The sequence below is a fragment of the Engystomops pustulosus genome, chromosome 2 (genome assembly GCF_040894005.1).
Source record: "Engystomops pustulosus chromosome 2, aEngPut4.maternal, whole genome shotgun sequence".
Taxonomy (NCBI): domain Eukaryota; kingdom Metazoa; phylum Chordata; class Amphibia; order Anura; family Leptodactylidae; genus Engystomops; species Engystomops pustulosus.
Window position 1 is genome coordinate 145,282,548 of NC_092412.1, and position 27,997 is coordinate 145,310,544.

Below are 27,997 nucleotides of genomic sequence, written 5' to 3' on the forward strand. Positions count from 1 at the left end.
TTAAAGTGTATGTTCACAAATGCTAGAAGTAATGCAGGAAAAATGGGCGAGCTTGAGGCTCTGGTATTAGTTAGATGTAGTTGGTGTAGCAGAGACATGGCTCGATGCATCGAATGATTGGGGTGTTAATATTCAAGGTTTTACACTCTTTGGGAAAGACAGGACAAATAGGAGACAAGGGGGTGTAAGTCTGTAAGTAAGAAGAGACTTAAAAACAATTGTGAATGAGACAGTGGGCAATGAAGAGTGTGAGGAGGCTGAAACTTTGTGGGTTGAATTTCAAAGCCAGAAGAGCTTTGTAAAAATTATTCTTGATGTAATTTTTAGACCCCCCCCCCCCCAATATCTCTGAGGAAAGAGGACAGTAGTGATAATGGGAGACTTTGAAGAGAACCTGTCAGGCAAATTAACCCCCTAAACTAAATATATTTTCATAAACTGCAATTAGAAAGCATTGCCTCTATCCCTTCATTGTCCTTCTACATGCCTGTTAACTTAAGCAATGATGTCCTAAAGCTGTATGCAAATGACCTGTGAGATGTCCAATGGGTCATTATCATATTCAAGCTGTCCAGCTTATTCGCTTATTCATGAGTGGGAGGCACAGTCACCCCCCCCCATGCTTGACTGTATAATGGTGTGAGGTATAATGGCTCCGCCATGTGCTTCCTGGTGCGAGCGGCCACGCCCCCTGCAACCTATGTGTATGAGATACTCCTATACACATGACTGATAGCCTGTATAATGATGTGAGGTATAATGGCTCCTCCATGTGCTTCCTGGTACTGGCGCCCCCAGCAGCCTGTGTGTGTGTATAGTAGAGATACAACAGCTCCAGGCTGCCATGTTATTGCAGAACATTTATTCCAATTTAGGTAACAAGTATAGCAACACATGTGGCTTACAGCTACAGTAAGAAGGGAAATTAATGATAAAAAGAGGGCACTTAAAAAATATAAATCTGACAGGTCACCTTTGGCTTTCAAAACACTTACAAAATTTTTAAGTATATCAATGCAAAAAAAATGGGTCAGAGCAAATTAGACCCCTATATTCTGAAAATGGGGAATTGGTGACTGGAGACCAAGAGAAGGCGGAGATACTAAATGTTTTTTTTTAGCTCCGTTTATACCAGTGATGGGCAACCTTTTGAGCTTGGTGTGTCAAAATTTGCCAAAAAACCGAGCATAACTTGGGTGGTGTGTCACCTTGAGAAAAAAAACCTAATTTTGTGATATTTAGAGTTTAAATAACAAATACGTATAGTTATTTAACTTACCTGCTTAGTGACTTCTTTGTTAATCTGTCAGTTGGTTTCTTTTGTTGGTCTTGCTGTTATTTAACTTGTGTGGGGTGCCATGAACTAAGATAAGTGAGGGTGAGGGGGAATTATTCCAGTGATGGCAAACCTGTGGCAGTCCAGCAACAGCTAGTTTTAAGGACATTTGTGTCCTGAGAAGTGGCCCCCAAAGAGTGTACATCACAGCCCAGCCCGGCAGAGCTCAGCTCAATAAACTAACTTACCTAACTGGCACAGGCTCCAACGACACCACGAGCCTCCGTTACTCCTCTTCAGGCCGCTTCAGCTCCTGTGTAGATGTTCCCGCGCAGGCACAGCATAGGTTGCGTCTTTGCAAGCTGGGGCTGCTCTGTCTCCACGCTCCACTCTGGCGTCATTGGGCGGCCTCTGCAGAGCAGGACAGGAGGACAGGAGCAGCAGCTGTAATCTCTCTGACTGAGATGCAGCCGCTCGCTGCAGACCACATCGCCAACCGACCGCCCGACCGGCCCCAGACAACAGACAACTGCACTACAGCAATTTTTCTCCAGCAGCCGTGTGTCACTGAAAATGGCTACGTGTGTCAGTGCTGACACGCGTGTCATAGGTTGGCCATCACTGGTTTATACAATAGAAGAAAGAACTACTGATGTGGGTGGTGCCAGTGCGGGTAATGCATCCTGTAATATACTGGACTGGCTGAATGGAGACATGATCCAATCTAAGCTCAATAAAATCAATGTGTACCAGGCTCCTGGACCAGATGGGTTAAACCCCAGAGCTCTTAAAGAACTCAGTTCTGTTATTGCTGTACCGCTGTCTAAAATCTTCAGGGATTCCCTAATGTCTGGTATGTTGCCTAGTGACTGGCGCCAGGCGAATGTTGTTAAGGGCCTCTAAACTTAACTTCCATTGTGGGGAAAACATTGGAAGTGTTAGTAAAAGACTATATACCGGAGTATGTGACATCAAATAGTATAATAGGTAACAGCCGGCATGGGTTTACTAAGAATAGAAGTTGTCAGACTAACCTGATCTGCTTCTGTGAAGAGGTGAGCAGATGCCTGAATGGAGGAGCTGCTGTGGATATTGTGTTCTTGGACTTTGCAAAGGCATTTGCAACTGTCACATAAAATAAGGTCTTTTGGTTTGGCAGGAATCATTTGCATTGTTTGGATTGAAAACTGGCTGAAGGCTCATATCCATAGAGTCGTGGTCAATGATTCCTACTCAGAGTGGTTACCAGTTGTCAGTTGTGTACCCCAGGGTTGTGTGCTTGTATTTAATTAGTATTTAATTTATCTATTAATATAGAGGTAGGAATTAATAGCACTTTTGTCTATTTTTGCAGATGACACCAAGCTGTGTAGTGTAATACAGTCCATGGAGGAAGTTCATAGTCTGCAGGCTAACTTGGACATACTGATTGTTTGGTCATCCACTTGGCAAATGAGGTTCAATGTGGATAAATCTAAGGTTATGCATGTGGGGGGCTAATAATCCACAGGCAACATATGTCCTTGGGGGAGTAAATCTTGGAGATTCACTTGTTGAAAAGGACCTGGGGATACTAGTAGATAATAAATTGAATAACAGCATGCAATGTTAATCAGCTGCCTCTAAAACCAGCAAGATGTTATCATGTATCAAAAGTGGCATGGACTCTCAGGATAGGGATGTAATATTACCACTGGGCAGTGGTATTTGTTATTACATGGCATAGGTTCAGCCTCACCTGGAGCATGCTTTCCAGTTCTGGGCACCAGTCCATAAAAAGGATGCCCCGCAACTGGAGAGGGTTCAACAAGGAGTCACAAAAATGAAAGACTAAAAAAACTAGATTTATTTAGTCTGGAAAAAAGACGACTACGAGGGGACAAGATTTATTTATTTATTTATTTAAATATATGAATGGTCCATACAAAAAATATGGTAGAAAGTTCTTCCAGATTAAATCAAATCAAAAGACAAGGGGGCACTATCTCCGTCTGGAGAAAACAAGCTCACCTTGGTCTTCTTCCTTGGTGTGGAAAAGGTGGCTGTGCATGCGAGTTCATCTTGAAAGACGGGCATTGCTAGATTTGTTCGATTTGGAATATATTTGTCTTGCTCCCGATTCAGTATTACCTTAACTTCAACTGATGAAAGAACGTGGACCTGTCTTTGATTTTGTGGATTTTAAGAAGACCTGTCAACCAAAAAATCCCTTTAGGAGCTGCCTACTAAAGTAGGCAGCTTCCTAGCACTACCCTGATAATAGCATTGTTAAATCAGAACATACCGATAAAGGTAGCAAGCACTACACTACATAGCCCTCCATTCATGAGGGGGTGGTCTGAGGAGGCAGTGACTGCGACTTGAAGCCTGGCAGTCACCGCTGGCATATGATGTGGGAAGGCACTCTCCTCTCCTTAGCTTCTCCCCCTCATGAATTATCTGTCTCTGTAAGCTTAGTCCGGCGTTTGGAGGGCTACGTACTGCAGTGTTTGCTAGCTTTATCAGTATGTTCCGATAAAGCTAGTGATTTAACACTGCTATTACTGGGGTAATTTTTGCATAGTCATCACTAACACTGCAGATTTTATCAGCTGATCCTTTCAACAAATTTGTATTGCAATAATCTTAAAAGTGGAGAGTTTCTCTGGTTAATATTGATATACCTTTTACAACACTCTTCTGTGACGGGAACTGTTTTGCATTTCAAATAGCTTTAAAAGCAGAAAGAGTCAGGATGAGCTTTCACTGTTGAAATAATATTACCATCAACACTCTTGTGTATTAGGATTATCCAGTAATTATTTATGCTATTTATTTGTCATCTCTAGCATTGTTTACACAGTGTTTATCTAATATTTACTGATTAAATTGTTAACAGATTTAACAACTTAATCGGTTCTAGTAGGAGGCTTTACTTTTTTGTTCATAGGATATAGTCTGTTGCAGTAATCATATAGTGAGGTTTTTAGTCATTAATGTCACACAGTTGGTTTATTACTGTATTGTTAATCTAGTTTGTTTGTAGCTATTTGAGCCAACATTGGATTTAGAGAATAAATATGGCTCCCAAAAAACCTGAACGCAAATTGGTTGCGTTAGATAAAATATGGAAGGCCTCAGCCAGGGAATGGGTCAAGAAGTCAATGAAGTTCAAGAGGAGGAAGAAAACCAAAGTTTGAAAGGCAAACTAATAGATCTTGAAAATCGCATATCGAATTTAATGTTAGTAGGTTACCCAAAAGATAATGCATAGTATTAAAACTTGTTTCTTTGAAGCCTTGGACTGGCTGGAACAACAGGGATTTTGAGTGCAGAGGTAAATTACAAAGTGGGACTGCAATGGTTGGGGTTTGTTTTCCTTTTCTTTTTGCAAATGGACAGCGTGAGGGTGATAGCAGTTATTATGGATCTGCTGTATGGGGAGATGTGTGGATCATGTTGGGGAGAAGGATGGGATACTGACAAGGTTTTTTTTTTACGACGAAACAGATAAAAGCATAAATGTCACAATGAGGATTTTGAAAAATCCTTAGATGTTTCCATTGAGCGATATAAAGAAGCGCTGTATGTTATATGATGTTATTAACCAACACTTGCTTGCTATCGTAGTTCTTTTTGAAATTCACTTGAGCCCAGAACAGTGGACTAGATTGAAGAAACACTGGATTGGTTGGGAATTTCACTCTTACAACACATTTTCTCGAGAGGTGTGTCAGTCCTTATCCATTCCAACATTCATTTTAGATGGTTGGGGGAACAGACTTAGGGAAGATCTGTTTTTCTTTATTGTTTACTAAATAACATTAAATATGTCTTGGCATTTCTGTATATTCCTCCCATTTTAAAAATGAAAAATTTCTGGTTGGTCATACACAAACGCAGCACACACAGCACTGCTACTTCTATACACTCAATAATAGGTCTGCTACATCAATACACTCACACACAGCTCTGGCACATCCGCTCACTCAGGTCTGCTACATGTGACCAGAGCAAGGCAGCTGCTGCTAAAGCAAATAAAATTATGGGATGTATCAAGAGAGGAATAGATTCTCATGATAAATACATAGTTTTGCCCTTATACAAATCCCTGGTCAGACCACACATGGAATATTGTGTATAGTTCTGAGCACCAGTGTATATAAAGGACATAGTAGAGCTGGAACGGGTGCAGAGGAGAGCAACAAAGATTATTAGGGGAATGGGGGAACTAGAATACAATGACAGATTACAAAACTTGGGATTATTCAGTTTAGAAAAAAGACGACTGAGGGGAGACCTCATTACAATGTGCAAATACCTGAACGGACAGTACAAGGATCTCTAAAGATCTGTTTATACCTAGGCCTGTGACCAGGACAAGGGGGCATCCTCTACGCCTAGAAGAGAGGCGATTCTACCATCAACATAGACAAAGGTTCTTTACTGTACGAGCAGTGAGACTATGGAACTCTCTGCCGCAGGAGGTTGTTATGGCGGACTCTATGTACATGTTCAAGAGAGGCCTGGATGCCTTTCTGGAGAGAAAAAATATCAGGGGTTATGGGGATAAAACATTTATTTAATTCTTAAAGGTTGGACTTGATGGACTTGCGTCCTTTTCCGGCCTTATATACTATGATACATACATTCTCTCATATGAACACACTCAGAACTGCTACATCCATTCATAGCTCTTCCTCATACAAAGTCCCAGCGGCAACTTCTCTTACATCTTCCCATCACCAGGAAACATGAAAGGGTTTAGGTCAACGAAGCGGTACATGAAGCATGTCATCATTCACATGCTTCAGACATCACTCTCAGTTGTGTAGTAGTTATCATGTGTGTAAAGGCTCTGCTCTCTACTTCATTAGGGCTTCACCCGATCTCCAGGACAGCGAGGGTCTGGCAGTGCTGGACCCTCCTGACCTTCAAAACTTTTAGCAAGATTTTTTCTTATATTCTGAAAACTATTGTAATGTCCTCTCATACAAGGCCACTACAGAAACGTCAATACCCATTTATAAACAAACATGTTAGGTAGCATCGCAGCCCAAAAGTCTGTCAACATATAAAAATGGTTATTCCCATCAGTAAACCCCATAAAGAAAAATGATGCCTTACACAGCTCCATACACAGAAGTATAAAAAAAAGTTATTGGTGTCAGAATATGGCAAAATGTAGAATTTTTTTTGCACAAAAGTTATGAATTTTAAAATGTACTAATACATAATAAAACCTATATTATTAATTTGATATCTCTGCGATTTTACCCAACCATAGAATAAAGGGGAAGTTTCATTTGAAGGTCAGAGTGACAGGGCCCAAATGAAAATGGCTTGTTTCTCAATTTTGTCGATTTCACCGCATTTGGAATTTTTTACAGCTTCCCAGTACACGGTATGGAATATGGAATACTGTCACAAGGTATAATTTGTTACACAGAAAACAGGCCTTTATACAACTCTGTATGCGAAAAATTAAAAAGTCTTAAAAAGCTACATTCACAAAGACGTATGGGGAAAGTATATACGGCCGACGAATATACACCCCCCATACACTTCTATGGCCTCACGACGTACCATGTGCTGCAACGTACCGCTCCAGTACGGAGGGTATACATCGCGTGAATCTAGCCTTAGAGTATAAGCTATAGAATTTGGTGGCACTATATAAATAAAGATTATTATTATTACAAAAGTTATGGAATTTTGAAAGTGAGGAGTGAAAAATGGAAACACAAAAAGGACTAAAGGGGGTAAAGTCTAAAGAGGGTATTTAAACAACATTTTACCAAAATTGCAAAAACTCAATAGCACAGATGATAATTGCAAATTTGGAATATACTTTATTAAAGAAAACTGTCCTCCCCCCCATACGTATATGTTTTCAGTGTGTACAAGTAAGTCTTATGTTGTACTGCAAGATGCGTGCAATACAGAGCCTCTTACACTGTTCTGCTGCTCAACCAGATCATGAAACCATGCCCACCCTCCTATGTTTGAGAATCTGGAGGTGGAATTCATTAAGATGTTGTGATTAATGTTTTAAAAAGGCATGAGTACTTTTCTATATCAGTTTTGATCTTATCCAAGCATTCCCCGAGTAAGGTACAAGACAGGTTCTGCATATTTGTTCTTAAGTGGAATTTGTATGCAAGTCGGAACTGGTATATTTTGTAAGTGTTACTCCAGACGATTTTTTTTTGTCCACTGCAGTCTAAGGCCTAATGTCAGCAAATTACAACCATCCAGAGACCTTGAGTGGTCAGAGTGGTCCATCTGTAGTTAGGGGTAGTCTGTAAGCCAGGTGTTCTTGTGGATTCATTTTTTATAATAGAATAAAAAAAATTGAGAAAATGCATTCTTAAAGTAGCACTTCAACAAAATGTTTATTCCTTGGCCCATTATGAACATAAATGTTGTGAATGTTATTGATGGTAATGTTCTAACTGGTTGTTCACTCCTGGTCCTCAGCTGTATCATGAGACTATATCTACGTCTCTTCAAAAGGCAACTGCCTTATGTATGGACAGAAAAATAGTTCTTCCAATTTTTCCTTTGAGACATCAAGGCCATTTTACAAATGAATAGATAAAGTATTATTCACTAGTAAGACAATTTGTTTTAAGGCTGATCACATAACACAGCTGAGGACTATACTGAAAAATAAGCAATCATATGGAGATTTTTTTCAAGCTATTGTTAGCCTATAACTGAATGGAGGAAAAAATGGAAATACAAGTATAAATGTGTATAAACATATACATTTAACGTTGTTGTTGCTAATCAAAACTAACACTTAGTAAAATAAAATCAGAAACATGTTTTGGTAAAATAAACTTTCAACCACTAATCCTAAAAAAATTCTAAACAACATAAAATACCAATCTTATATCTAAAATTATTCATTAAAAGGTTATTTTCATGCAATTTCTCAGAACTTTATCTTATGTAGATTATATTTCACTAAAACATATATGGTCTCTACTTCTACTAACTACTTCTAACCTGATTATAGAGAAAACCCCTGTACTTTCTCTGGCAAACTTAACTCTCAGTTCTTTCCGATGATAGGAGAAACACAACAACACAATAACTCATGGGTTGTACTGGATGTTGGTACAAAACTGACCAAACTGTTGAACCAATGGCACCAACAATTATGCCCTTTTAGTTTTGCAATGTAGATATTTTGCCATATTTAGTTTGAGGCTTGTCGGAACAATGATACCTTCAGCAACATATCTGTAGGCAGAGAGAGAAATAATTACAACATGCAAAATAGCATAAGGTATGGATAGACATTTTCATGCAGCCAGGTAGAACCCACATTTATAATTTAAAAGTTAAATATGAAATGAAGATTGTGGTTAAAAAAGTAAAGAATCCATAACAGACTCTGCTCTAACACATGAATAGTAGTCCATTGAAACCCATTGTGACAGAATGGAGAGATGTAACTACAAACATGCCACTCCCAACTCGAGTGTAGGGGAGAGCCTTACATAGCCGAGTTAACAGCATCGTCTGTTTTTTAGCTTCTGTTTAAATTTCTTCTAAAAATTTGATCAGATTACACTTTTTTTTATAAAAAAAAGCATGTGTTAATTGTGTTCGATGGTATATCTATACACTATAATAAAAACAATTACATAATAAGCATTATTGTTATATTACTTATCTTTATGGACATAAATGTTTGAGCTTCCAAATAAGTACAAACTCATGTACCCCATTTGTCATCCCTTATTACTGGACAGCAGTGAGCAAATATATACATCATTTGTACAGTACCTTGAACAATATTTTGCCTTATAGAAGATAAATCATTTAACTTTTCCCAAGTATTATATAAATTCCTGATATCTTGTAGGTGATCATTTCCCATATATAAAAGATTCTTCCTTTCTAAGTGTCTAGATCATAGTTAAGGAACCTGTTTCAATTTTGTTTAAAAAAAATCATTTGTCAATTAGTTTTTTTTCTAAACAATAAAACGAAGTATCTTTAACACAAGCAACATTACATGCGATGTATCAAGAACATGTTCTGCAAATACAATGGTTAATATACAAAGATACAGTCATGGTCACAAGTTTTGAGAATGATACAAATGTTAATTTTTACAAAGTCTACTGCATCAGGTTTTATAATGGCAATTTGCATATACTCCAGAATGTTATAAAGAGTGATCAGCTTCACAGCAATTAATTGCAAAGTCAATATTTGCCTAGAAAATGAACTTTTTCCCCAAAAAGACATTTCAACTTCATTGCAGGCCTGCCATAAAAGTAACAGCTAACATGGTTTCAGTGATTGCTCCATTAACACAGGTGTGGGTGCTGATGAGGACAGGGCAAGAGATCAATCTGTCATGATCAAGTAAGAATCACACCACTGGACACTTTAAAAGGAGGCTGGCATCATTGTTTCTCTTCTGTTAACCATGGTTATCTTTAAAGAAACATGTGCAGTCATCATTGCACTGCACAAAACTGGCCTAACAGGGAAGAGTATCGCAGCTAGAAATATTGCATCTCAGTCAACAATCTACTGCATCATCAAGGATTCAAGGAGAGAGGTTCCATTGTTGTCTAAAAGGCTCCAGGGCACCCAAGAAGGACCAGCAAGTGTCAGGACCGTCTCTTAAAAGTGTTTCAGCTTGGGGATTGGGCTACCAGCAGTGCAGAGCTTGGTGATGAAAGGCAGCAGGCGGGTGTGAGTGCATCTGCTCGCACTGTGAGGTGGAGACTCTTGGAGCAAGGCCTGGTGGTCAAGGGGGCAGCAAAGAAGCAACTTCTGTCCAGAAAAAAAACATCAGGGACAGACTGATATTCGGCAAAAGTGGACTTCTGAGGACTTGGGTAAAGTCATTTTCTCTGATGAATCCCCTATCCAATTGTTTAGAACATCTGGAAAACAGCTTGTTCAGAGAAGACAAGGTGAGCGATACCACCAGTCTGGTCTCATGCCAACTGTAAAGCATCCTGCAACCATTCATGTGTGGGGTTGCTTCTCAGCCAAGGGAATCGGCTCTCTCACAGTCTTGCCTAAAAACACATCCATGAATAAAGAATAGTACCAGAATGTCCTCCAAGAGCAACTTCTCCCAACCGTCCAAGAGCAGTTTGGTGATCAACAATGCCTTTTCCAGCATGATGGAGCACCTTGCCATAAAGCAAAGGTGATAACTAAATGGCTCAGGGAACAAAACAGAGATTTTGGGTCCATGGCCTGGAAACTCCCCAGATCTTAAAGGGGTTATCCGGGTTTTAAAAATTACCTAGGGCCGGGCTGGGGAGGGCTAGTTAAACATAATAAACATGTACTTACTGTATATTCCGGCGTATAAGACGACTTTTGAAGACAGAAAAATCTTCTGTCTTCTATGGGGTCGTCTTATACGCCGGTAATCCCGACCACCCGCCGTGTATTCACGGCGGCGGTCGGGTCCCGGTGCATGGAGAGGGCTCACGGGCTGAGCCCTCTCCACAGCCAGTAAGTCTTTGCTGCATATTGCAGAAACCGATGCTAGCACCGATCGCGGGTGTTCTCACAGCGTGGGCTGCCGGCAAAGCTGCCGGCAGCCTCAAAGAGATAGCGGCGCATGGGCGCCGCCATCTTACCTGGGATCGCCGCTCCCCGTGACGTCATCGGGGGCGGCGATCCGTCTTCATTGTAGCCTCGGGTCTTCCAAAGACCCGAGGCTATTTCGTTTTAACCCCTTCATTACAATGTGCTGATAGCACATTGTAATGAATGAGGAAAATCCCCATATACTGCCATACTGTAGTATGGCAGTATATGGTAGGATCGATCAGACAACCTAGGGTTAAAGTACCCTAGGGAGTCCGAAAAATAGTATCAATAAAAATTTAAAAAAAAGTAAAAAAAAAAAATAATAATAAAAAAACTTAAAATTTCAAATCAACCCCACTTTCCCTAGAACTGACATAAATATAAATAAACAGTAAAAATCATAAACACATTAGGTATCGACGCGTCCGAAAATGCCCGATCAAAATATGATAATGGTTTTTCAATGCGTTTAACCCCATAACGGAAAATAGCGCCCAAAGTCGAAAATGGCACTTTTTTGCCATTTTGAAAAATATAAAAAAAATCTATAAAAAGTGATCAAAAGGTCGTACAGTCCTAAAAATGATATCATTGAAAATACTATCAAATTTTGCAAAAAAATGACACCACCCACAGCTCCGTACACCAAAGTATAAAAAAAGTTATTAGCGCCAGAAGTTGGCAAAATCAAAAAAATTATTTTTGTACAGGAGGTTTTCATTTTTGTAAATGTATGAAAACATTTTAAAACCTATACAAATTTGGTATCCACGTAATCGTACCAACCCAAAGAATAAAGTAGATATGTCATTTGGGGCGCTCAGTGAAAGACGTAATATCCAAGCCCACAAGAAAATGGGGCAAATGCGTTTTTCACCATTTTCCATGGAATTTTTTTCCCGCTTCTGAGTACATGGCATGGAATATTTAATAAAATAAAAATTTAAGGTACAGTATGGTAACATTTACAGTAAAATGGACGATGGTAATGTTGTTGTTGTATGCCTTATGTTTATGAGCGACAGTTTTCCTGCTATATACCTGCATGTCATAAGAATTTAAATTAAAAAAAGGACCATGTTAAATTCAAATCTGTTTTTTTTTTTTATTTTTACCGGTGTTTTGTATGCGTTGGAAAAGGGGTAGTCTTATACGGCGAATATATCTTAAAATCTATATTTTAAACAGGAAAGTAGGGGGGTCATCTTATACACCAGGTCGTCTTATACGCCGGAATATACGGTACCTTGTCCGGCGCTGCTGATGTCCCGCGCCGCGGTCCCTTCGATCCGTGCCCCTGTTTGTTTACAGGGGCACGGAAGCCGCGCACAGGGAGCTTCCGGTCCGCGATGTGGCCGGCTCCTCCCATCCGTCCCTATCTCTCAGCGTTGTAAGCGCTGGGAGATGGTGTCGCATGGGAGCTTCCGGCCGGCCGGAAGCTCCCTGTGCGCACTTGTAATGAAACCGGCGCACAGAGAAGACCGGCCGCGGCGCGGGACATCGGCAGCACCGGAGGAGGCAAGTACATGTTTATTGTGTTTAAATAGCCCTCCCCAGCCCGGCCATAAGAAATTTTTTAAACCCGGATAACCCCTTTAATCCCATTGAGAATTTGTGGTCAATCATCAAGAGACGGGTGGACAACCAAAACCCAACAAATTGTGACAAAATGCAAGCATTGATTGTGCAAGAATGGACTGCTATCAGTCAGGATTTGGACCAGAAGTTGATTGAGAGCTGCCATGGAGAATTGCAGAGGTCCTGAAGAAGAAGGGTCAACACTGCAAATATTGACTTGCTGCATTAACTAATTGTAACAGTCAATAAAAGCTTTTGTTACTCATAATATGATTGCACTTGTATTTCTATATGTGATTAAAACATCTGACAAACACATATAAAATCCAGAGGGCAACAGATCATGTGAAAATATAATATTTGTGTCATTCTCAAAACTTTTGGCCATGACTGTACAGTGACTTGCGAAAGTATTCAGTCCCCTTAAACTTTTTGCCACATTTCAGGCTTCAAACTAAGATATAAAATGTGTAAGATATAAGAATGTGTTTATGATTTTTACTGTTTATTTATATTTTCATCAGTTCTAGGGAAAGGGGGTTGATTTGAATATTTAGGTTTTTTCTTTTATTTTTACTATTTTTCAAACTCCCTAGGGTACCTATCATATGGGGATTTTCCTCCTTATTCATTACAATGTGCTGATAGCACATTGTAACGAAGGGGTTAAAACGAAACAGCCTCGGGTCTTCCGAAGACCCAAGGCTGTCATGGCGACGGATCGCCGTTACCCGATGACGTCACGGGGAGCGACGTTCCCAAGCAAGATGGTGGCACCCATGCGTTGGAGAAAGGTTTAAAGTACGCAGCTGCAAGTTGTTTGCGGTATGTCTTTCTGTTCTGCACATCAGGAGACAAATTCTTGCCCCTTCTTCTTGGGAAAACAGCTCGATCTCAGTGACTTTGGATGGAGAACGTTTGTGAACAGCAGTTTTCAGCTCTTTCCACAGAATCTCGATTGGATTCAGGTCTGGACTTTGACTTGGCCATTCTAACACCTGGATACGTTTATATGTGAACCACTATATTGTAGATTTTGCTTTATGTTTGGGATCATTGTCTCGTTGGAAGATAAATCTCCATCCCAGTCTCAGGTCTTTTGCAGACCCCAACAGGTTTTCTTCCAGAATGGTTCTGTGTTTGGCTCCATCCATCTACCCATCAATTTTAACCATCTTCCCTGTCCCTGCTAAAGAAAAGCAGGCCAAAACCACGCTGCCACCACCATATTTGACGGCGAGGATGGTGTGTTCAGGGTAATGAGCTGTGTTGCTCTTACGACAAACATATAATTTGGCATTGTGGCCAAAAAGCTTGATTTTGCTTTCATGAGACCAGAGAACTTTCTTCCACATGATTGGTGTCTCCCAGGTGGTTTGTGGCAAAATTTTTACAAGACTTTTTATGGATATCTTTGAGAAATGGCTTTCTTCTTGTCACTCTTTCATAAAGGTCAGATTTGTGCAGTGTAGGATTGATTGTTGTCCAATGGACAGACTCTCCCACCTCAACTGTAGATCTCTGCAGTTCACCCGGAGTGATCATGGCCCTCTTGGCATCTCTGATCAGTCTTCTCCTTGTTTGAGAAGAAAGTTGAGAGGGATGGTCGGGTCTTGGTAGATTTTCAGTGGTCTGATAGTCCTTCAAATACAATATGATCACTTGAAAAGTGTTCCTTGGGATGTTTAAAGTTTGTGAAATCTTTTTATATCCAAATATGGCTTTAAACTTCTCCACAACAGTATCACAGCCTGGCCTGGTGTGTTCCTTGGTCTTCATGATGCTTTCTGCACTTGACTACCACAGAGCAGGTGCATTTATACGGACTTGATTACACACTGGTGGATTATATTTATCATCATCAGTCATTTAGGACTACATTGGATCATTTAGAGATCCTCACTGAACTTCTGGAGTGAGTTTATTGCACTGAAAGTAAAGGGGCTATATAATATTGCACGCCCCACTTTTCAGTTTATTATTTTTCACAAAAGTTTAAATTATCCAATATATTTCGTTCTACTTCACAATTGTGTCCCACTTGTTGATTCTACACCAAAAAAGTACAATTTTAAATCACTATACCTGAAATGTGGCAAAAGGTAGAAAAGTCAAAGGGGGGCCAAATACTTTTGCAAGTCACTGTATGTCACTAACAGGGTTGTTGTTTTATGTGTTGCCATTTATGGCATATATGGTGGCATTGCATTCCTATCTCTTTCACTTCACTTTGGGAGTTCTCAAAAAAAGCTTAAATCCCATGCTTGTCTGTCATCAGAATTCTCATAAGAGTAAATGTGAGACAGGTGAATAAGCACATTCACAAGATGGGATCCCTAAACCTTGTTTGTGAGATAGCTGCTGGTCACACCTTGTGAATTCACAACAATTTTATCAATTCCTATTGATATGCAATACATTTTTGAGATGGGATAGTACCTTTTCAGGCTTGATAAAACCACATATGCAAGCATTTAGGAGCAAAACCAGACCATCTGCAGTCTCCCCTAATATATATAGTTGATATTAGGAACTGCAAACATCTGTACTTGTACTATGAAGAGAGCTAAAAGGGATCTAGCCAGCAGATTTTTAATAATAAACCTAATGACAGGTTTCCATTCCCAACACTGTTTTTACATTTTTAAAAATGCATAGTTCCTATACTCAGAAAATTAAAATTCATGTGTGTGTTATTCATGCAAGTCACTATGTGACCTAGCCCATGTCTCTGGCATCTCCCTCATTCCCGTCTGCTGACGTCATACTTTGTGCTGCCAAGGGAGAGAAGAATAGGGGAGATGCTGGTGACATGGGCCGAGTCACAAAGTGACTAGCATGAATGACTCAAGCCCCTTGTGACTCGATGCTCTTTTCTGCAATGTGCCAGGTAAATTAGCAAAGTTTATATTTATAGTTTTATAAGCAGCCTGCATTTTTTTTAGCTAAAAACAGGGCAATAGTTAGCATAGCACTATGGGAACCTGTCATTAGAGAAAATCAGAAGAGAGGGTCCTTGGTACATTACACAGACAGAAGACTCCATCATCTGCAAAAAAAATCTTCATTAATGTCATAAACATGTCAGACTATAAGTGCAAATTGGGGGTTAGGTCCATGTTGGGGGAAAATTTCCTAAAGAGTAAACCTATCATTTAGTAAGGATACTGGTTTCTGAAAAATTTTTCTGTGTCTTTCAGCCATTCCAATATGTCGGCTAAGGATGGACTGTTAGCTGTGCGCTCCAGGGTTGTCTCAAGATTAATCTCATCTGCGTTCACCGCATAAACATGGAGGACTGAACCCACATGGTGACTCACTGCGTCCCTCACACCTTGGAGTATCCGACTGAAATAGAAAAACAATTCATCTCTTAGTGTAGATATTTACCCTTCTTCAACCAATTAGCAAAGATCATTACACACACATACATATATATCTACAATAAAGAATATTGTCCCATATGCAAAAAAAAAGAGAACCCAAACACCATTCTCTTCTGTGCATCATAGGAGAAACTATTAGGATATAGAATCTTTGACATCCATGGAGACGACTTCAGACTACCACTGTGGTGACTGACAACTAGGAACAAGTTGTAAATTCATCATACAGCTGCTGACATTTTTCATTGAGACATCCCTTTCACAATCAATAAATAAATTATTTAGACAGCACACTACAATGCAAAATCTGCTATTCCCATATCCTTTTTCTTGCTATATTTTGATCAACTATGATTAATATTTACCTACATGCCAAAATGACTATTTAGCAGTTACCGTACAAACATTCTTAAAGGGTTTTTCCCACAGAACAAGTTAGGTCCAATCCACGGGATAAAGTTTAACTTGCTGATTAGTAGGGGGTCGCAGTGATGAGACCCCCACAGACCACTAGAATGGGGGGGTCTCATGGGGTCAAAGGTACCTCTGTCAGACCGCTCATTCTTCACCGAGACCCCCACCAATCAGCAAGTTAGGCCCTATCCTTTGGATAGGGCCTAACTTGTTTTGTGGAAAAACACCTTTAAAGTAACTCTTTGAGCAGAATTTAACCTACTAAAATAACAGATCACTCAGGTAAGGTATGACATATATGATAATAGTTGAAGCATGCAGCCTGCCTCTCCATACAATAATATGCGAGAATCGGAAATTGCTGATCAGAGTAAATAAAAGTTCTGGAGAGAGTTGAATGCTCAGTAATTTCCAACGCATCAATAGTGTGAATTAAGCATCAGGATGCATGCTAGTGAGAAAACAAACCCCACTTCTCAGCACTTGGACTGCCAACATAAGGGATCCTAATCAAAGTTGGTTCAAATAATTTGCAGTTGACTTTGAGATATTTTTGTGCATACATTTTTTTTCATTTAAGGGGTTTCCCACAAATTCAAGTTAGTCCCCATCTTGTGGAGAGTGCCTAAGTTGCTGATCAGTGGGGGTCTCAGTGAAGAGACCTCCACAGATCACAAAAACGAGGGGTCCCAGGTACCTCAGCCGGAACCCATGTCACTCCCGGAGATTAATGGAGCAGACAGCCGCGCATGGTGTCTCCATATACGAGGGACCCCATTGGACCCCTCGTTTTCATGATCTGTGGGGTCTCATCACTGTAGATAGGGCCTAACTTCAATTTATGGAAAATCCCTTTAATGAAAGAAGTTTATGCACAAAAATACCTAAGTCCTGTGGATAGGACCTAACTTGAATTCTTGGGAAAACCCCTTTAGTAATATACACAGATTTTTTTTTTTTAAAAAAACAGAAACATGAAGTGGTTCTCCTTTATGAGCCTTTTATCGTTAAATAAAGGTCAGTATTCTCCATGCAGCCATCAAGAGGTGGCATAGGAATTACTATTTATAAAAGAAACAGAAAAAAAACCTACACATTGCGATTCAGTTTCTCAAGAGTTACGTCAATTCCCTCCTCCAGCTTATAAAAAATTTGATGGTGTAAAATACTGAAGCCCCTTAGTGGGGTCTGTGAGAAGTTTACTCTCTCGCAAATCAGCAGCTGATCAACCAGGTTATTCAAGGTGTTCACCAAGGGGACACAGTCTATGAGCGCACGATACCATTCCTCCTGCTGCTCATCTATAACATCAAGGCAGCGTCTAAGGGACTTATGCAGAGAGAGCAGGGCTGAATCCTCTGGCATGCTAGAAGGGGAATAAGCACAAAAAACCCAGAAAATATATCAGAATACTGTAAAACTTGCAAACAAAGAATACCTTACAACAAATACATAAGGAGAAACCATGCCAAATAGACTGCATTATACAGTGGGTGAAAATGATGTGACATGATATGCAACAAATCAGCCTCTTACATCAGCAAATTGGTATAATCAACATTGTAAAGTTAAAGTTGTGGTAGTTGGCATAGTGTATAAGAATTTTACACAAGGGCATCTAGGGGATCCCCTCAGTTGGAAGAAACATTTGCTTTGGAAAGAGACCTCTTCCATACATTGGTTCTCCTCAAACTGATGCTGATGTCAGGGCACATGGCAATTGATATGGAAACTTTTAATGCCCACAAAACACTATTTAGCATTTTTTTGCAGGCAAAGTAATTTAACAGCCATAACTTTTGTAATTGGCCTATCAAAAAAAAACTTTGTATCATTATTTTTATGACACATGGGGGTCTTTCTTTTCTTTGTGTTATTCAGCTGATTTCTCTTCCAGTCTATATAATCCATCATCACTTGATACCATGAAACCAGTTTCTATGCAAACTGATGCATTCATTATTTATCTATTTAATTATTTTAGCCCCTAAAGAATGACTGGATCATTATACAAGTAACCTGTCTTATTGCCTTATGTCTTATTTTATTTGTATATGTACCACATTATCTAAGAAGCTCTATGGAATATGGCAGCACTATATAAATATGTACAGGCGGTCCCCTACTTAAGAACACTCGACTTACATACGACCACTAGTTACAAACGGACCACTGAATATTGGTAATTTATCCTAGGCTACAATAAACAGCTATAACAGTTATCACAGGTGTCTGTAATGAAGCTTTACTGTAAGTCCTGGTTCTGATGACAACCCAACATTTTTAAAATCCAATTGTCACAGAGACCGAAAAAGTTCTGGCTGGGATTATGAATGATAAAATATACAGTCCCGACTTACATACAAATTCAACTTAAGAACAAACCTACAGACCCTATCTTGTATGTAACCCGGGGACTGCCTGTATTATCATTATTATTTAACCCCTTTCCAACAGCCTGAGGCTAAAGTTTAGTAAATTACCAGCATCCAGAGAGCTTCACTAGAGGTCACAGTAAGTAAAGAGGCCAATTAGTAACTAGGAGTCGTCTGTAGGAGTCATCTGTAGGGACTGACTGTACTCAAAATATACTGCAATACAGATGTATTGCAGTATATTGTATAAGCAATCAAATCCCCTATGGTACAAACACCATTTATAATATAAAAAAAAGCTTAAAAACACAAAAATGTGAATACCATTGTAATGACTGGTGCCTACCCAAAACTCTTTGTTCTGTTTAATCTTAACAATAAATAACAATTTTGCTGCAAAAAAATTTATATACAGTAAACATATAAAAATCAGGGTTATGAAGTCAGAGTTGTGATAAAATGCACCAACTTCACGAATCTATAATAAATTGGTACAGTTTGATCAATGCAGTATGTGCTGAATATTTTCTCAGAAGAATTTGGGAAAATTATGAAATCCTTTAAATATCAGTTCTTTTTTGATCTAAGGATTTAGTCCTGGGGAGAACAATATTTATTCGTCCAAGGGCTGCATTACCATACTGCATCAGTAACCAGAAACCTAGATGCACAAGCAACCACAGTACAGAACAGAATGCTACTGCAGAGATTATAAATTCCACAGTAAGGCAAAAAATACCACCACAGAAACCAAACACTGCAATCAAAGTAGACTAACAATACTGGAGATTCCCAAAGCAGATAATAATAATACTTAAGAACAGTGAGGACTTCTCAGCTGCATACAATGCTACTCAGCCTCCTGAACCAATAAGCCATCAGTTATGGAAGCACTCACTGGACTCTCGACATTCAGTAGAGTGCCAGCCACAATTCATGGTTTGACAGGCTGCATAGGGCCCATCAGCCGTCGTTTGTGAACCCCTGGTCCTGGCTTTTAAATTAGATCAAAGTGTGCTGCACGTTATGCAAATGCAAAGTAGTAAAGCTCCTTTGCTACAGATCAGAGGAAAAATGTAATGGGAAGGAATGCGTTCATCTTAGAACTGCTAGAGTGACCAGGAAAATAGAGCTGTGAAGCCAGAGTCATTGACCATTTTGGTGGAGTTGGACTTAGAGAAATTGAGGAGTTGGAGTCTGAACTCTGTCTTGCAGACTCCACAGCTCATAATAATAGCTAGAACACATATAATATAAAAAGTTGGGGTCCAAGTGGCACACACCTCACTTTATATACCTAGGTAGGTACTACAATCAAAATCTAAAATGTGACTAATAGTTTATATTAGTTGGCACTGCTACCATAGGTTCACAAGTTCAACACAATTTATATACTGTAATTAAATTCTGTTATTTATTTTGGAAACCATTATTCAATCTTGGTTATTCACATGGTACTTGAGCACCAAAAAGCACTATATGAATACCCAAGCTAGTATAAATATGTTTGTGTTTGTAAACAGACATGTGAACACATAAATATTATAAATGAGGTTAAGACCTCTCACTAGCAGGGCCCTACTTAGGGAGTTGGCGTGTCCTCTCGGATCGTCATACTTTATGCTAATTTGATGTCCATTAAAATGAATACCTCATTGTGCCATCCACAAAAAAGGCATGTGTGATTTGAACCGCGAAAACTGTAAAGACCACATTTGAAATTTTTGGGGTCTGGAGGACAGAGGGGACACTGAACAGCTCAATTTAGAGAAGCCAATCATGATTGAAAATGTGATTATTAGTGTGGCTTGTAATAGTGGAATTATGACATATAATATATACTTGTCTTGCTTGCATTGTTACACTTATTAAAAGTTTATGGGTATCTGGAGAGAAGACTACTGTATTTCCCCCTGATCTTACATGCAAACCTTCCTCTGATCAGTCTGTCTGCACGGATATAAATGCCGTCTCCTTCAGATTGCAGGAAAGTCAAGTCTGAGAAAGTTTCAGTGTTGTCTAGAAGTAGAAGTCAATCGTGAATGTAAGTCATTGCATGTTATAAGAAAAAACACAAATAATGCACAGCATAATACAGCACCAGACATATCTCATAATCCCAATTCCCGCTGTGGATTTAGAATGTATTGCTGCAGATTACGGATGTGGAATAAAACCTCCACAGAAAGCAGAAGATCTGTGACAGGTCAGGAATCTATCAGAAACGTAACAAGAATAACAGCACTAAGTGCTGGTGACGTCACTCCTACACAAGGGGGCTCCGGGCTGAGACTACGACTCAATTACCCTAAGCCCCGCCCCCGATAATGAGCCACACCTCTTTATTACACGGGCAATCTCGTTATCTAATAGTATGATTACCGGATAATATGACTGGCTACTGCACTGATTAGCAGTCTCTACAGCCAATCAGAGGTTCCAGTAGCCGGGGATCATACCATCATATCAAAGGAGGAGCGGAGAGGGGGGGAATGGCCGTCGACGGAGCATATATGCAATAAACTATTATATGGAACCGTGTAAGAGCAGCTGAAATAGCCGATTGTTACTATCGAGCTGAGCCAAATGGCCCCGCTCACTGATAAGAAACGGAATTTATATCGATATAAAGCGCAGCGTAACCCCGACAAATACACGTACCTGAAAACACGCAGTTGGGAGCACGCCCTTTGACGTCACAACCCTATCAACAAACTTTATTGAAACTAACAAGAAGTGAACAACGTATTGTTTGCAGATACATACTACGCAATATTGATTCGTATGCTAATATATACTGTGATAAAGTTGTAGCATTGTACATGGTTCTTTTTATTTTCAGTTTTTTTTATTGTAAGCTGTTACTTTACTTTAAATGTTTTTCGAATTTGCTAACATAAACGGAAGTTAGCGTTCGATCGCCGGAAACTAGTCTTCCCGGCATCCTCGGCTGTTTCCGGCCTCGTAGCCGAGGCTACCCGCACCTGCACTAGAGTAGAGGAAGCGGAGGCGTCTGACTGAACGATGAAGGAGGTCAGGGATGAGGGAAGGCATAAGAAGAACAGGAGGCCGCACAGCCCGGGCGCCATTCCAGTGAAAGAGGAGAGGGGAAGCCCGAACAGACGACACCGGAAACCAAGGAGTCCAAGCTCCGGGGATAGCGCAGGGGATTCACCTGCGGCCCGGAGAAGAAGCAGGTAAACCAAACTCACTATAGAGACAGGTTACTGTCCATACACATGGTAGCCTTACCACATGACTATAGCCATCTATAGGGACAGGTAACTTCATACACATTAGCTCCTTATCACATGAGAGCAGTCTATGGAGATGAGGACAGGTGTCTGCTCATACACCTTACAGCGTTACCATATGACTATAGCCATATATGGGGTTAGAGACAGATGATCACATATATACATTACAGCGTTACCACATGACTATAGCCATCTATAGGGATTAGAGACAGGTGATCGCATATACATTACAGCGTTACCACATGACTATAGCCATCCATTTTGATAGACGGGTGTCTTCATACACATTAGCTTGTTATCACATGATAGTGGTCTATGGATGATGGGAATAGGTGGCTGCTCATGCACAGTACAGCAGTACCACAAGACTATAGCCATCTATATGGTTAGAGACAGATGACTTCACATACACACTCTAGTGTTACCACATGGCTATAGCAGTCTATGGGGGACAGGTGATTGTATATACACTGTTACTACATGGCTATAGCAGTCTATGGGGGACAGGTGATTGTATATACACTATACAGTGTTACAACATGGCTATAGCAGTCTATGGGGGACAGGTGATTGTATATACACTATACAGTGTTACCACATGGCTATAGCAGTCTATGGGGGACAGGTGATTGTATATACACTGTTACCACATGGCTATAGCGGTCTATGGGGGACAGGTGATTGTATATACACTATACAGTGTTACCACATGGCTTTAGCAGTCTATGGGGGACAGGTGATTGTATATACACTATACAGTGTTACCACATGGCTTTAGCAGTCTATGGGGGACAGGTGATTGTATATACACTATACAGTGTTACCACATGGCTATAGCAGTCTATGGGGGACAGGTGATTGTATATACACTGTTACCACATGGCTATAGCAGTCTATGGGGGACAGGTGATTGTATATACACTATACAGTGTTACCACATGGCTATAGCAGTCTATGGGGGACAGGTGATTGTATATACAGTATACACTGTTACCACATGGCTATAGCAGTCTATGGGGGACAGGTGATTGTATATACACTATACAGTGTTACCACATGGCTATAGCAGTCTATGGGGGACAGGTGATTGTATATACACTATACAGTGTTACCACATGGCTATAGCAGTCTATGGGGGACAGGTGATTGTATATACACTATACACTGTTACCACATGGCTTTAGCAGTCTATGGGGGACAGGTGATTGTATATACACTATACACTGTTACCACATGGCTATAGCAGTCTATGGGGGACAGGTGATTGTATATACACTATACACTGTTACCACATGGCTATAGCAGTCTATGGGGGACAGGTGATTGTATATACACTATACACTGTTACCACATGGCTATAGCTTTCTATGGGGATGGGACACTCACTTTGGTATCACCTCATGGCTATAGAGACATGACTGCACATACACATGATGGCCCTATCACATGACTCTAGCCATCTATGTGTATAGAGACAGGTGACTTCATACATAGTACTTAGTACATGATTATAGTAGTTTATAGATATGAGTAAAGGTGTCTGCTCATACATATGATAGTTTTAACAATGTGACTATAGCCATCTATGGGGATGGAGACGAGTGACTGCATTGTGAGGCAGCAGGTATTGTCTGGACAGTATATGTACAGAGCACATATATACAGAATAGGCTAAAACTCTCATACTCGTAATGTGATTTGCTGTGGACAGTCCATTATGTTCCATATGGGGAAGTAGTGTCTGGCCTGATAATTACAACAGGTAATGAGGGCTTCACTATTATCTGTTGTCCAGAGGTTAAAAAAAAAAAGTGTCCGTTTTCTTCCAAAAACAGCTCCTCTCCTGATCTTGGGTAGTGTGGGGTTTTGCAACTAAGCTTTATTCATTTCTTTCCAGCTGTGCTGCGATTCCAACACAAACCATTGTCTGGTGTCGTTGTAAGGAAGGTCACAGTTTTCAACTTCTGGTCAACCCCTTAACAATATGTGGCAGGTTTTGTAGGCTAAAAAAAGGCTATATACAGTACTGAAGAAGGTTCTGTCTACCGTACAGCATTGGAGTAACTACAGCTCAGCCATGCCACCTCTATACAGTAAATGGAGACTGTTCTGTCAATCATCTTCTAAAAATGCTACTAGGGGCCTCATTTAAAGGACATCTAGCGCCAGGATGAAAGACTGTATGTGAATGAGCCAGGCTCCATTAGAACCTATGCAGGCTCCGGCTCATTTGCATACAGTCTTCCATCCTGGTGGTAGATGCCCTATACGTTTAGATAATCATTTATATCTAATGGTCTCATAATATTTTCTTTTTTTTATTACAATATCTTTTTAATTGCAAAACTTTTTGTTCAATGTGTAGGTCTCCAGGGAAACGGAAAAAAGCGCCTATCAAACGAAGCCGATCTCCTAGAGCTAGGCGGAATAGAAGTGACAGTAGAAGCCCACCACACCTACCTGTAAAAATAAAGCAGGTACACAGATATTTTAGTTGTATTCTGCCCTTATATGCAAACCTTACCCATTTACACACTGGCATGACTTTGTTAGTTGTGAAGTGGTTATCACCAGTTAAAGGGAAATGTTCCTACAACCTTTACACTTTCCATATCCACTGCCTCTTAGGTGTCCCTGTAATCAGTGCCAACATGGAGATTGGCATACTTTGCAAATGTGAAGTAAAGAATACATTTTCTCTTTTTTCGATAGACTTAGCAAATGTAACCTTGTGACTACATCTATTTTAGAAATGACTGATGAATGTTTTATGATAAATGGGGAACATGGGTAGGACACTGGCAGCCCCCACCCAGAAAGGGTCCCGCCTTTCCATTATACACTCACTCAAGTACTGCTTGTCATCTACCTCTGTCAGCTCTGCAGTGTCTCCACACGCTACCATGTTCGGCCATTTATTACTTAAAATCTTCAACCCCTTAAGCCCTTTTTCGTTTTTGCGTTTCCATTTTTCACTCCACACCATTAAAAAAAAAAAATCTTAACTTTTCTATTTTTCCATGTAAAGAGCAGTGTGCGGGCTTGTTTTCTGCGTAATAAATTGCAATTCATAGGGACAGTATATAGTGACAGGCTTTCACAGTGCACCCCAAATGACATGTCTCCTTTATTCATTGGGTCGGTACAATCATGGGAATACCAAATTTATATAGGTTTTTATAATGTTTTCAGACATTTACAAAAATTATAACCTCCTGTACAAAAATAATTCTTCATGTTGCCATCTTCTGGCGCTAATAACTTTTTCAAACTTCAGTGTACAGAGCTCTGTGTGGTGTCAATTTTATTAATTTTTTTTCAGATGACGTTTTCAATACTACCACTTTGAGGATCCTCAATCCTGCATGGCAATCTGTTAAAAAATGGGGGGGGGGGGACATTTTTAGTCATTTATATGTGAATTCCATAAACAAAACATAAGATATCCTATTAAAGTCAGTAAAAGCTGTTCAAAAGATCTCATTTCAACAAAACTGTAATTAAAAAAAAAAACCCCTACAAATTCAAATACCCCCCTCTCCCCTAGAACTGATATAAATATAAATAGACCGTAAAAATCCTAAACATGTTGGGCACCCCGCGTTCCAAAACGGGCGCTCAAAATTGAATAACAGTTATTCCCGGCATTTAAACCTGTAAAGAAAAATAGCGTAGAAGTTGAAAATGCCACTTTTCGTATTGAAATTTTTCATGAAGCAGTAAAACTGAATAAACCTCTACCAAAACAAGGACATTGTCAGTCCATCATCTTTCCCTAGTTATAGATGCAGAGTGCGCAAGTACTTTTTCAAACTGCTGGCTCTGTCTCCCTGCCGATTCCTGCTCCTTCTGCACAGTTCTGGTGTCATTGTAATGTTGCACCAGGATTATTTTTCCAGATGCTGCAGAACCACTGAAGTTAGCCTGGAGTGCTATTTTCATGTACAGCTCCCACTTCCAACTGTGTTTCTAGATGTCACGGTTCTATGTCTATACATGTGCTATCTGAATGGTGTATTTGAAGTTAGGATGTATATATCTGTATGGTTATGAAAGGGTTAAGCCCTTGCAATACTTCAATTACCCTTCTGTCACTGCTGCAAGGGAAACCTCATCAAGATTTTAAGCAATCATCTTAGTGATTGATGCTGTCTTTTTGTGACATGGTCATAGGTCTAATGCTGATTATATACTTCTTTCCCTAGGAAAGAGAAGAGCGCCCTCACAGAACACACAATGATTATCAACAGAGGGAAGAACCCAGAAGGAACAGACAAAGAGACCAAACTGATAGAAGCCGCTACAACCTCTCCCGGCACAGAGAGAGAGAGCATGAAGAGAACAATCTGAGAGAACAGAGAGCAGAAAGGGAATTCCACAATGACAGGAGGAGAGAAAGAAGGCAAAGACAAGAGCAAGAAGAGGAAGAACAACCACATGTAGATGAGCCTGACAGCTCTACTAATAAGAAAGAAGCACCAAACTTTGAACTTTCTGGAGCATTACTTGAAGACACAAATACTTTCAGAGGTGTGGTCATAAAGTACAGTGAACCACCAGAAGCTCGAACACCTAAGAAACGCTGGCGACTGTATCCTTTCAAGAATGATGAGGCTCTCCCAGTCATGTACATTCACAGGCAAAGTGCTTACCTACTGGGAAGGCAAAGACGGATTGCAGATATACCCATAGACCATCCTTCTTGCTCTAAACAGCATGCTGTTCTACAGTACAGGTAACATAACCATTGACAGGAGGGATCTGAGATTGTACTTATAATGTAATATTATGGAATTTTAAGAATTTTATCAACTGGGGTCATTGTATGATTTGATGGGAAATGGCTGTAAATCAGTGTAATTGTCCTAAAATAGGATTCTGTCTATAGAAAAAAAAAAATCTGGCAACAAAATTGTTGCAGGAGTTGTAGACTAGTTTCTGTTACTTTTATTTTTTTATATATATAAATTTCACATTGAGGGGGTTAGGAGATGATGGGAGAAAAAAGTGTTTCTTCTTTTATTTTAAATGCTCGAAAAGATTTTGTTAAATAAAAATCTAAATCTGAATAAAAGTAATTTTATTTTTTTTTATATATATAAAAATACCAATTTGTCAGTGTTTTCTTGTTTCTAGGATGGTGGAGTTTACCCGCACAGATGGAACAATAGGAAGAAGGGTCAGACCATACATTATTGATCTTGGGTCTGGCAATGGCACTTACCTTAACAACCAAAGAATTGAGCCACAGAGGTACTATGAACTGAAAGAAAAAGATGTACTGAAATTTGGCTTCAGCAGCCGGGAATATGTAGTCTTACATGAATCGTCAGATACTTCAGAAGTGGATAAGAAGCAGGATGATGATGATGATGATGACGACGACGAAGTTGAGGAAGATGAAGGGACGGATGGCTAGCCACTTTACCCTGCAAGTGCTTTTGTCCAATGGACCAGTTAGATCAGGTCTGGCGGGACTAATTCTCAAGTCCTGCCTCTAAGACTTCTCTTATTTCATTAAGATCATATGGACATAGTGGCATTAGTGTGCTTTTTGTTTCCAACCCTCAGGTGTAATTGAAGAGCGTTTCTGTGAACTGCTATTTCTCAGATACACATCTTTGTAAATTCTGCTGTTTTTACTCTGTAAATTTGTAACTCTGTTTATTGTATATTTTTTGTGACTAATGCCACCCATGTGAAGGTATCACATAATGGTATTAAATCAACAATTTGGTCTCCCAAATAGTTTAATTACTGAAATGGCCAAGAAACCCTATTATAGTGTAGCTTCTGTTAAAGTTACATTTATTCATAAAACCTCAATGTTATTCAAATTATGATATTGTGCGAAAGGCTTATTTTCTAAGAAAAAAAAAGTGTGTGTGCATATATATATATAGGACAGTGATGGTCAACCTTTTGGAGATAGAGTGCCCAAACTTCAACCAAAATCCACTTATTTACTGTGAAGTGCCAACATGGCAGTTTAAGCAGTAACTTAAAGCTATCTGTTCTTCCACATCTTTCAATTATATCGGCCCCCTGAGGCCACCAATACAGTGGAAAGAAGGAGGGCAAATCAGGCTCTCATTGTAGCTTCTCTCTAGGGTCTCTCTGTAGAGAAAGAATGGTGGGTCCAGCAGG

At 39.8% G+C, this 27,997-nt stretch overlaps 2 protein-coding genes across 7 annotated transcripts; one reads left to right on the forward strand and one right to left on the reverse strand.

The window, feature by feature from the left end:
- Positions 1–7,107: 7,107 nt before the first annotated feature.
- AIRIM (AFG2 interacting ribosome maturation factor) lies at positions 7,108–21,338 on the reverse strand. 6 transcript variants are annotated; one of them, XM_072136767.1, is made up of 6 exons: positions 21,255–21,338; positions 20,517–20,612; positions 17,312–17,584; positions 15,587–15,766; positions 9,056–9,177; positions 7,108–8,506 (listed from the first exon to the last, which is right to left on the reverse strand). In XM_072136767.1, the coding sequence occupies exons 3-6, from the start codon at positions 17,581–17,583 to the stop codon at positions 8,463–8,465; spliced, it is 618 nt and encodes a 205-aa protein (XP_071992868.1). In that variant the 5' UTR covers position 17,584; positions 20,517–20,612; positions 21,255–21,338; the 3' UTR covers positions 7,108–8,462. The 6 variants fall into 6 exon arrangements, with proteins under 6 accessions (XP_071992868.1, XP_071992871.1, XP_071992870.1 ...); XM_072136770.1 differs by lacking the exon at positions 21,255–21,338 and adding an exon at positions 20,976–21,194; XM_072136769.1 differs by lacking the exon at positions 21,255–21,338 and adding an exon at positions 20,695–20,909.
- A 64-nt stretch (positions 21,339–21,402) lies between these two features.
- SNIP1 (Smad nuclear interacting protein 1) lies at positions 21,403–27,690 on the forward strand. Its single transcript, XM_072136765.1, has 4 exons — positions 21,403–21,790; positions 24,216–24,327; positions 26,056–26,585; positions 26,987–27,690. The coding sequence occupies exons 1-4, from the start codon at positions 21,618–21,620 to the stop codon at positions 27,267–27,269; spliced, it is 1,098 nt and encodes a 365-aa protein (XP_071992866.1). The 5' UTR covers positions 21,403–21,617; the 3' UTR covers positions 27,270–27,690.
- Positions 27,691–27,997: the final 307 nt, after the last annotated feature.